We start from the raw sequence: 12,434 nt of genomic DNA on the forward strand, positions 1-12,434 counted from the left end.
AAACTTCTGACATTATAAATGCCGGCTATGGGAATTTGAATTGAACGATCCTGGGCGTCGAAAGAGACCCGTCACATTATCGTCTTTTCTGTGCGCAGGTTCTGAGGCTGCTATTTCCCATACATAGCATAGAAATCCATGAATTGGTGTACACCTCATGCCGACTCTTCTTCGTTCCGAGGAGGAAACAGTTTGCAGTCGTGCGAATACGATAGAGCTGGTGGAGGATCTCTGCGCACATAGGTCCGCGGTATCAAACTAGGCTTTATTTTACTGTCACATTTATCATTATTTAGAAACACCCTATAGAATGGAAGGAGTCAGCAGCAACAGGAGCATGTCCTACAGTCGATGGAGTTATGACAGGTAAGCGTTTATCCTTTGTCAACATTAACGTCTGCATGAGAACTGATATCACAAACTTGCCATCAGAACCTCTCGTGTTTGTTCGGCCACCATTGTCTTCTCTAATTAGAAGTTTATTGCAATTTATCCTAACCAACCACACCGGTTAAAAATACTAGAAGCCTAGCCCTAGACGTAGGCTGTAAGTGCCGAAATTTGGTGCACCGTGAGTCCTTGTTTTGAACCTAGTTTAGGTTCTGCCATGCACTCTTCACGGAGAAGCAACTGTGTTCATAAAGCACTTTTTAAACATTTGCATCCTGTACATGATCTAGTTAATTGCCCCCCATTTTTGTGTGGAACCTAGCTTATCGTGCGTGCGTGCGTGCGTGCGTGCGTGCGTGCGTGTGTGTGTGTGTGTGTGTGTGTGTGTGTGTGTGCGCGCGCGCTAAAGAAATGATTTGCCTGTTACTATGACAATATTGCTTTCAGTCCATGATGATTTTCTGAAACATACAGTATGTATAAATGTTCTCAAATACATTCTTACATAATAATAGCTATGAGAATATCATTTTGATGAAATGCATAACTTGAAGCATTTGGATGGGTTTTACTAAGCTTTGTCAACTGTAAGTGGAGAAATAGCTTCATGTTCCAATTCTGCATGCATTTAACAACTACAGTACAGTTCTATGCTTGTTAGCCCTTGTGTTCAGTTTGGCGTCCCCTTATTGGTCAACATGAACGCTGAAACACTAACAAAGCACACAGGCAATCAGTCAGTCAGTAAGATGCTTTAGGCTTGGTTCTTTACATCCTTTACAGTGTGATTGGTATTCAAGACACTGTAACTGTCCTGCTTGAACATCCGAAGAGATTGCAGTGAGAGCTGCTGGGTCTCCGACAGCTTCATACAATTTATCTCGGCTCTGTGCATCTATGAAAGTGGGAAGCGGGGGGAGTGTGGGGGGGGGGGGGGGGGGGGTTATATAGAACCCTTTAGCATTCCATGTAGAACCCTTCTGTATGGAACCCAAATGGGTTCTGCTTCAAATATCAACAATATGTTTTAGGCCGTGAGATTTGCTGATAAGGTTTAGCGTATCAATAAATGACTGTGGTGTTCTAATCTATTAATGTCTCTATGAAGTACACATTAATTGTCACTTGAATTTCAGTCATAAAATTGCTGCTGCCACAAACAACAAACATCAAAATCCACTGTCAGTATTCAAGCTAAGAATTGTCAAGTGTTGATCAGTCATTTAAATGAAAGTCCAGTAAATATAAACATAACAATAAACACATCATGAAGAAAATACTTTTGAATTAACACTACCAGAATTATGGTGCAGGTACAACTAACCAACAAAAACAATATTTTTATATATTTTCACAAGTCAATAACCAATTTATTGAATGTGAATTTATTCAAGGATAGCTGATGCTTAATGGTAAGCCTATTTTATAATGATTGACAGTTTCTGTGCAGTGCAATTCTCACTGTCAGTGGAGTATTCAATCCTGACTTAAAATGCATACATTCTTTATTGCAATACATGACTTCCATCCTGCTGTTGTTGCAAGGTACTGCTGTCGCTTGAATAGCTTGAGCTGTAGTATGTTTATGCAGGCATCGTAATTCCTGCCTGTATCTGTGAAGGTTGGAGCGGTGCACTCACATTGTGTTAGTTCAACAAGACTGGCGCCCTGGTAAACACAGCAACCACAGAATGATGGAGAGCCAAGGTGGGGAGGAGAGATACTATTCAATAAGAGGAGACAGAAGAATCACATTTGGTCTCTACTGAAATTATCAATATATAATGATCACGTACATGCCAGGTATAGTATAGTATAAGTATATTGCAGTTTTAAAACAAACCCTTCTATATATATAGCATTTTAACAATCTTTTATTTCAGAAGGTACTCATTATGTAGAAATTATTTGATGCAATAATGAAGCTAATAGGACTGTTTAGCACATTGCTGCGGGGGCATTCTTTATTAATAATGCTGCCACTGGCTTTTAAAAAAACATGGAAACATGGAAAAGCAGAGGAAATGTGCACTATGTTTTGTTAGAAGGGCCATAGGTTATTAATTCTGATGAATGAAATCATCCAAATGTCCAGAATAAGTGGTCTGTTTGGTCAGTGTCTAATTGTCAACTGTAATATGTGTGTGTGTGTGTACAGTTGTGCTCAAAAGTTTGCATACCCTTGGAGAATTGGTAATATATGTACCATTTGTAATGAAAACATGATTGAGCAGGCAAAACACGTCTTTTATTTTTTGATGGGATTCTCATTCAACTGTAGGTTATAACAGAATAGCACAAAACATGGCAACAAAGAAAAAATTAACTGACCCCTGTTCAAAAGTCTGCATACCCTTAGTTCTTAATACAGTGTATTGCCCCCTTTAGCATCAATAACAGCGTGCAGTCTTTTGTAATAGTTCTCTATGAGGCTCCGATTTCTTGAAGGTGGTATAGCTGCCCATTCGTCTTGGTAAAATGCCTCCAGGTCCTGCAATGTCTTTGGTTGTCTTGCATGAACCGCACGTTTGAGATCTCCCCAGAGTGGCTCGATGTTATTAAGGTCACGAGACTGTGATAGCCACTCCAGAACCTTCACCTTTTTCTGTTGTATCCACTGGAGGGTCAACTTGGCCTTGTGCATAGGGTCATTGTCGTGCTGGAAAGTCCAAGAGCATCCCAAGTGCAGCTTTCGTGAAGAAGAATGCAAATTGTCTGCCAGTATGTTTTGATAACATGCTGCATTCACTTTTAACATGCTTGCCATTTTTGTGATATTGGCTCAGTCAAGGCTTCTTTCTGGCAACTCGACAATGCAGCTCATTTTTACTAAAGTATCATTGTATTGTGCTCCTTGAAACAACCACACCATCTTTTTCCAGAGCAGCCTGTATTTCTCCTGAGGTTTCTTGTGGGTTTTTCTTTGTATCTCGACCAATTCTTCTGGCATTTTTGGTTGAAATCTTTCTTGGTCTACCTGACCTCGGCTTGGTATCATGAGATCCCTGGATGTTCCACTTCTTAATAAGTGATTGAACATTACTGTGAACAATACTGTGCAAGACTTTGGATATCTTTTTATATCCTTTTCCATCTTTATAAAGTTCCATTACCTTGTTAGGCAGGTATTTTTCTTTTCTGGTCCCCACGGCTCAGTATCTAGCCTGCTCAGTGCATTCACATGAGGGCTAACAAAATCATTGACTATTTATACACAGACACTACTTGCAATTTAAAAACCACAGGTGTGGGAAATTCACCTTTAATCGCCCTTTTCACCTGTGTGTGTCATTTCCTGCGTCTGTAACAAGGCCAAACATTCAAGGGTATGTAAACTTTTGCTCAGGGCCATTTGGGTGATTTAGGTAAGGTATGGACTGACATTGTATGTACATTAAACTAAACTAAGGGAGTTGACAACTTGCATTCATTTAATTCCAAGTCAAGCACTGTCCATAGTTTGCAATAAAACACAGTATGTCTTTACCATAATGCACTGCTTTTTAAACAGTATGTATTTAAAAATGTGTATTAAGGGCAACATTTGAACACATTCTAAAATCGCGATTAATCGTAACTACAGAAGATTATGCGATTAATTATTTTAATCGTTTGAAAGCACTAGTGTGTGTGTGTGTGTGTGTGTGTGTGTATATATGCTTTGTACTGGAGCGGCATTACATGCACATGCACACAGTTTATAATCATATACTAAGGAGTGTCAGCAACAAATGTAACTAGTGGCCTCTACTATATCAGGTGGGTTTAAATCCATCGTCCTACATCTCTCATTATGGATTGTCTGCACAGGGATTGCATGTGCAGGTCAACAGTTTATCTCTAATTTCCATATCCTCCTCTGCGTTGCTGAATTTATGTTTGACTGCGTAAATAACAGAGTTTGTCGCTTATTGACTCAGGGTGACAGAGGTGAGAGATGGCTTGGGTTAGACTGGGAGCAGGAAGAAAGATGGCCATGGTTGGGTAGAGAGAGGAAGGTTGGGTTAGACTGAGAGCAGGAAGAAAGATGGCCATGGTTGGGTAGAGAGAGGAAGGTTGGGTTTTAGTGTCCAATGGCATTGGCCGAGTGACAGATTATTGTTGCTGGTTTCTACAGACTCTTTCTACGGACTCAGTATATAGAGTTCTCAGCCAGCAGATGTTCATCAATCTTGCTTGTCTGTCTGTGCCTTAAGGGTGGCTGGACTGCAGAGAGACACCTTTGGAAAGCAGATAATGTTCCTCCTGTGTCTGTATTCTGGTGTGTAACTCCTGGCTGGCCTAGACCCGTCTACCGCTGTGGCCCCTAACATACCTGACGGAGTCAGCCCATCACTGAATTACTGACTCACCATCTACCAGTTTCTGTGGTAACCGCAACACAGCAGACAAAGGCTTTTTACCATTTTGGAAACATTACTTCTCTGTCCAAATAAGGATCATGAGGAGGCATTTGTGCATGAGAATAATCAAGTATGAGTTAATTCCTCTACGAGACATGCTGAGAACTGTTATTAACTGAACACTGCAGCATTTAGTCTGCATTCACACAGGCTCTTTTCAATCACTGGCTCATTGATAAATTGAATTTATTATTTTCAGTAGACCATATCTGATCTTTGCTTCTTGTAATCACAGCTTTCGACCCAGTTTACATCTTGTCTTAAGAATGTAAACCGTGTGTACATTTTTATTCTAATACAAAAAAGGCTTGTTAATGTCAGGTCTATGTGCTCAGTTCCTGAATACCTCCGGAGGTGGACAAACTCATTGTGTTCTGATCTAATTTCAGTGTAAATGCAATGATGTCTGTTAAAAATGTACTTCATGTACTTAGTATTTCTGTTATGGGCCAGTGTGAGCAGAACAATACTCCTGCATTATTCAAGAGCCACCTCAGTGTTCCACCTATTGAATGTAAAGAGGAAAAGAGCAAGGGCAGAGCACAGCATACTATCACACGTAAATTAAAATGCGGTTTTACCATTAACCACCTTATTTACAAAAATCATTACTTAGGCTACTGGATGGTTGTTCAGTGGTTTTTACAATTTCTAATCATAAATATTCCATTGTGTCAGGTGACACTGTGCTTAACAGGCTCCATATATTTTGTGAGACAAATTATATGGCATTAGTCATTTCCCTAAAACACAGCCTACTGATTTTCTGTTCTACCTCTTCATTAATTGCACCTGCCTGGTGTCCCAGGTCTAAGTCTCTGATTAGAGGGTTGTAATGAAAAATACGTATTGGAACTGGCTTTTAAGTCAAGAGTTCACTTTGAGGGCTAGCACCAGGGTGATGGGGAACAGTTTGGGTCTTACATGTGAAAATTAACATTGGCATTAACGTGATAAATAGCGCTATTACACAAGTAAAATATACTTGTATGTCTAGAACCTGCAGTCATTTTCAGTATTCTGAGCTATAATTAAACTTCAGTTTATTTAAAATTACTTGATAGATGACAAACTTAAAAAGATAGCCAAATATCAAGTGCTGTTGCCCCAGCAGAAGCTAACATCGTATAGAAGATCATGTACTTGAGCATTGTTTGACTGGACTGGGTCCAATCACAACAATCAGGGAAATGGTTATATACGTAATGTCCCAGAGCTTGGTGAAGGGAGCCTGTGTCTGCTTTGCTATAGAGCTACATGTGATAGGGAGAGTTTGTCATAGGTGGACTCCAATCGCGTTCTAGAAACGTCTCAAAGTACAGAAGATGCATCTGAGCTTAATTTGAAGTGTTATAGCAAAGGGTCTGAAAACATATTTATGTGAGATTTGGTTTTTAATTTTTCAATCAATTGACACACTTTTTCTGAAAATGTGTACTTGCTTTGTCATTATGGGTTATTTTGTGTAAATTGAGGGACAAAGTAAATACATGTAATCAATTATACACTACCATTCGAAAGTATTTGGTCACTTAGAATTTTCCTTGTTTTTGAAAGAAAAGCAAATCTTTGGTCCATTTAAACATCAAATTGATAAGAAATACAGTGTAGACATTGTTAACGTTTGTGCATGACTATTGAATTTAGAAAGCACAATTCCAATCTATGCAAAAACGATTTAGGGAAGAAGAAGTCAGCTCAGTGGTCCCTCTTATTGTAATCAGAGAAGCACTATTCTGCTGCTAAATTGTGATCTGCCGTCACAGGAAAACACTTTTATTTTATAAATTTTCTTTACCAAGCAGAGCACAGTTTCTTATCACACGAGCATCAGAGCAGAGCGACAACAGCCTGCACCCGACGTTCTGAGTATGAAGCTAGCGAGTGAGGTCAGAGAAACGTGCATCTGCGTTCGTCTGTGTGGAACGGTCATTAAGGGGCTGACACATTGATATGAAGCAGGTAGCCAGATTCTGAGAGACAAGGTAAGGAGCTAGCTAGCTAGCAAACTGTCACCACTCGGCTACAGTAGATTAGTGTCATGCAGGCAACATTAGAGATTTGGCAGCAATAAAAATACCTCTTGTTTTTTACTTTCAAAATAAAAGCCTGCGATGAAATTATATATATTAATAATTTTTTTGCAAATTTGCATATTAGAATAACTATGTGGGAAAAAGTATAAACGAAACATGAATTACTATTTAATCATACTCTACATAAGGTAAAGAATGTAAGGTGGAGCACATTGAAAAATGTTTAGAGTTTAAGTAAATTAATGTAGAGAAAATATCTAAAATAGAAAAAGCATATTTTCATGGTATTAGTGTTGTTAATTTGCTGGTACTCATTAGATTTGGACCGGGATTTTGTTATAAATCCAGGCACACTATAACCCCAATGCTGGAAGAAAATGTAGGGGAAACACTGCAGCTGTTATTCTGTCTATAATGGAATGGCCTGCACGGTCACCGGATCTTGACCCTATTGAGCTGTTGATGGAGCAGCTTGACCGTATGGCATGTAAGAAGTGCCCATCAAGCCAATCCAATTTAGGGGCGGTGCTTCAGTAAACCTAGGGTGAAATCTCCTTAAGATTACTTCAACAAATTGACAACTTTGTGTATTGTAAATGTTTTACAGCTCTTCTTAGGTCATCATTATAAATGTTTTATTCTAATAATTTGAGATACTGGATTATTGATTTCCATGAGCTGTAAGCCATAATCATCAAGATTGAAACAAAAAAAGGTGTAATGAATCTAGAAAATATGAAGGAAAAACATTTTTCCATGATATTCAAATTGTTTCTGATGCACTTGTATGTTTCCTATTCATTTTGCTGTATTTCCTATGAAGTCATTTCATGCATGTTTTTATGTAAAACAAGGACATTTCCAAATGACCCCAAACTGCACATGCATGTGTTTGAAAATGTATATGGATATAGTGTGAATGGTAATCTCTGTTTGCATGTGTGTGGCTCTAATAACAAACATAAGCAAACGATTACAACAGCCTCAGGGAATCTGATCTTGCAGAATTTGCTTACAACAATTAAAACATGATGATGAACTCAAATCTCCGCTGGAGGTTGGACAGACAAATGTATACTGAGTTATAGTCCTAGCTACAGATGAGCTTTGTGTCAAAATATTAGGGTAAGCCATTGGAGACCATTGTTAACCATTCAACTTGCAAACTGACTGGATGAACCTAGTTCAGCCGTTCTCAAACCTTTTTGAGCCAGGGACCATTACATATTTTGGCATTTCTGTTCAGACTACTCTAACAACACAGTTAATTGTTTTAGCATAGCCAAAATATGGTCCATCTGAATGATGCTGAGGGTGCAGTTATTTAATTGCTTATGCCTAGAAAACCCAAGGTTCAAAAGTTATTATGAAAGATAAAACTTTTTTTGCCTCCTCTGTTCCTCATTTGAAATAAAAATAAAACAAACTGATAAAAATAAGCCCAAGCCATTTTGCTCAGCAGGCTTATCAGTACATGAAGGTATTGTCTTATTAGAGCTCATATTTCAAAAGTCAGGTTGTGTGGTGCACATTTCTCTGCATTCCTTTTTTCTGAGGCTGTGAGCTGAGACCAAACGTCTCTTCTACTGCTCCTGAACCATCAAAAAGCAGCTAGTTCTGAGTGTTTGATGAGGAACCAATCCCTAAGCAAAAAGGTAAAACATCTGTTGTTATGCGTACAAGGCAGTTGGGCTAAGTTGTTTATGTAAGTCGCTCTAGATAAAACCACTGCAAAATTACATTTTCTATTTAAAATCCTCACTTCTCCCAACACTAGATGGTAAATAGAGCACAGCACATACTTTTTTTGTTACTGTAGATGAGCGAGAGAGAGGGCGAGGAATGGTACTGGCTGTGATAGCACACAGTCTACTGTCTCTCACACTCCATCTTCAGACAGGCTGTAGAAGACATACATACAGACCTTGTTGCTGAAATCGTCTTGGTGGGTTAAGTTTAGGGTTAAGGTTAAAGTTAGGTTCAGAATTAGGGCATTAAGAGTTAGGTTTAGGAGTTAGGGTAGTTTACGTGTGTGTGTGTGTTTGTTTGGTACCAGTGGGGCCTGTTGCTTTGGTGAATAGTGATGGTAGAACAAGCTGACAGGAAGATAAACAGACAGAAGATTGTGTGTGCTGCTTATTAAGTCTGTATCAATCTTAGCTCACCCTCCTTTTCTCCCTCTCCCCGCCTCTTTTCTTTCATTCTGTCTCTGTCTTTCTGTCTGTTTCTGTATTTTTTCTTTGTCTTTCACTGTTCTCTCTTCCCTCTCTCTTTTCCTGTTTCCCAGTTATCCTTATTATTCCTTTCAGATAGGAATTGCACGATTGTTGCTTTATTGTTTCTGAAGTTAATTCTGAATTTGGTGATGTTTATAGGGTCACCCTTTTATACATGCAAATGTATACCCCAATGTTGCTGGCTTATGCATTACATAGGCATTGCAGTTGATGGGTGAAACTGGGGGTTCAGCAAAGGCACTGTATTCTGTAATGGGTTGACTTTAGGTGTTGGTGGGTAGCTAGCATTTGCCTCTGGGCCCGCAGTCAGGACACAGTTCTGAGAGGTTAGAGTGGTATAGTACTTCGGTATATTAAATGACCTAACTCAGCAATGAAGACGTCTTTAGGACAGTTATCAGAGGCTATAATAACTATCATGTGAGTCAATACATCTGTAAACAATGTTGACAGTCTTATCTTAAATTTAGTGCAGTTTTTCTGAATTTGTAAAATTTTAAGAACAGCCAGTAATAATATATAATGATACAATGGGGTGCTGCTAACTGGCTTAGAACAAGCAAAGTGAAATGTCTTTCACCAATGTTAGCTAGCTAGGTTAGTAGCTGCTAGGTAACATTGCTAACATTGACTAAGCAGTTGTCTCATCTCGTTGCTATGCTGACTGCAGACTGCAGCTGTTGCTGTGCATAGTTGATCAAAAGTAGCATCACAGTAAACATTTTAATGTATTACAGACAGATTACAAGTAAAGTTAAAGGGGCTTGTTTTACCACTTTGAAAAGAAAGTTTAAGATTTTGAAGTTGGGATAGCCTAACTATGCAAAACAAAGTTGGTTTGTTGTCTGTCGCTTGAATGTTCAAGATATACTGTAAAATGTAATGCTAATTATGCAATATAATTATATTTATATTGTTATACTGTAGTCGAAACTCCTTTAAGTTGGGATAGCTTAAACATCCATCCATCCATCTTCTTCCGCTTATCCGGGGCCGGGTCGCGGGGGCAGCAGTCTAAGCAGAGATGCCCAGACTTCCCTCTCCCCAGACACTTCCTCTAGCTCTTCCGGGGGGACACCGAGGTGTTCCCAGGCCAGCCGGGAGACATAGTCCCTCCAGCATGTCCTAGGTCTTCCCTGGGGTCTCCTCCCGGTGGGACGGGACTGGAACACCTTCCCAGGAAGGCGTCCGGGAGGCATCCGGAACAGATGCCCAAGCCACCTCAGCTGACCCCTCTCGATGTGGAGGAGCAGTGGCTCTACTCTGAGCTCCTCCCGGGTGACCAAGCTTCTCACCCTATCTCTAAGGGATCGCCCAGCCACCCTGCGGAGAAAGCTCATTTCGGCCGCCTGTATGCATAGTAATGTTATGTACATTTTGGGGCAGTTTCCCAAACAGGGATTAGACTAAAATCAGAATCAGAAAAATGTATATTGCCAGGTAAGTTTCGCAACAAACAAGGATTTTTTTTTTTCTGGCCTGTCAGTGCAACAATTTATACAAAAGAAATAGAAAAGAAATAAAAACAAATAAGAACAGTGGACTGAGCATAAAAGCAGTAGATTGAGCATTAATAAATTGCAAACGATTTAAATGGAGATTCTTCATTTACAATAATTTTTACTCTAGAACTAAGCTTTGTCCATGTCCAGGAAACTGCCCCTCAATGTCTTACTGTTAAATCTGTGAAGAAATCGTATATATTTATAGTTTTACATATTGATACTGCTATTGTAGCATATTTCTATCTAAAATATATAAATAAATATGTTTGAATCAACCTATTTGTGTAATTCCTCAGTTATTAATTAGTTTTGCAATAATGGGACTTTAAATATCATGTTTTATGTTTTCATAATTCATTTTATGTATATGTAAATGACACAAAATAATTTTTCATGGAAATTTGGTCAAATTTGGCCAAAGGTCATGGAAAAGTCATGGAATTCCATTTGGCAAAATGTTTATGAACCCTGCATGTGGTCTGTGGCCAGAGTATTTTGGTGGAATTCAGATAAGCAGCACAACCAGGTGGATGTCAGCAGGAGACATCAGGCAGAAACTATATTTGAACCAGGATATTTGTAAGGACTTTGTGTAAATACGGAAGTTTTCAAAATTAGCTTGATCTGGCTTTCCATGACTACAATTTCATTAGGAATTCTGGAAACTTATTGAGGTTGGGTGTGAAAATCCACGGGTGTTGACGTGACATCCAGTGTGTGCATCTATCTAGATGCAGGTGGCTTGATGTGATCTCTGTGGGACAGATGGCGTGACTGACCTACAGTCTACTGTCCATCTGCTGGAGAGTAATGTTAGGAACAGTGGGTGACAGGACTGGGACAGATCAACAATGAATCTTGCCTGGATGCTTCCTTCCCCTGAAGTCATGTAGGACTGGAGGGTCCAACCTTCTCTGTGACTCAGTCTATGTATTGCACCTTATTACTGCAGCAGGCAGACACAAACCCCAACCAGACAGTGATGGAGGAGGTGAGGATGTACTCTACGATTGATGAGTCAGATGAGCTTTGACTGAGAGATTTTTTCAGATGCTGGTGTGCCTGTGATGTTGTCATCCTTCTTAAAATTGTAGGAAATGATTCAGCTGAACTAAATCTCAAGGGGGAGAGGTACGTTTTCAAATATATGAAAACAAATACTTATTGACTATTGAAATATTAAAAAATATATATATATTTGCTTTTCACCTACAGTGGGAGTCCACCTATTAGTGTATCTTAAGATCTCAAAGCCTGTTCAAACAAATCCATTGTTTCAGTAGAGCAGTGGATTGCAATGTTGTTTTTAAATGTATATGATTCTGTCTTTGTACTGTAAATATCTTTTAATGTTCTGTATTATGTCATGTTTGGATGGACCCTAGGAGCAGTAACTCCTGCTCTGCAGTTGTTTATACAGTACAGCTGCACATATACTGCAGTCCAGAATACTTGTTTTTGAAAGCAATAATTAATCACAATTTACAATAATTATTTAATGGGGACATTTTGGTTTTCTTTTAAAAATGTTCACTCAAAGGTTGGATTTATTATAATTTTTTGTGTAACATCAAGTTAATAAAGAATTGTTTTTTTCGTTTATATTTACTGAGGATACCAGTAATTGTTGAGGGCATAGTATCTGGTCTGATCTGATGCAGAATAGCACCACCATGTGATACCAATGGCTGACGTGGATCATGTGATTCACTATCGTTCTGGTATTAGTGTTCCCTCTTGTGTTCAAAGGGAAAAATAACAGTTGTTTCTGGTGGTATATAGCAGTCGTGAACATCCCAAGAGATGTCAGGGTGTTATGTTTTCTAAGACTGCCAGCAATCAAGAGTAAAAGGATATTCTAAC

At 39.0% G+C, this 12,434-nt stretch overlaps 1 protein-coding gene across 1 annotated transcript in view; it reads left to right on the top strand.

The window, feature by feature from the left end:
* tub (TUB bipartite transcription factor) overlaps positions 1-12,434 on the top strand; it is a 79,120-nt gene continuing 66,686 nt past the window's right edge. Inside the window, exon 1 of the mRNA XM_010890514.4 lies at positions 1-366. Coding sequence (XP_010888816.1) covers positions 311-366 — 56 coding nt within the window. The 5' untranslated portion in view covers positions 1-310. The remainder of the gene's footprint in view (positions 367-12,434) is intronic.

This window comes from Esox lucius, chromosome 2 (assembly GCF_011004845.1).
Source record: "Esox lucius isolate fEsoLuc1 chromosome 2, fEsoLuc1.pri, whole genome shotgun sequence".
NCBI classification, from domain to species: Eukaryota; Metazoa; Chordata; class Actinopteri; order Esociformes; family Esocidae; genus Esox; species Esox lucius.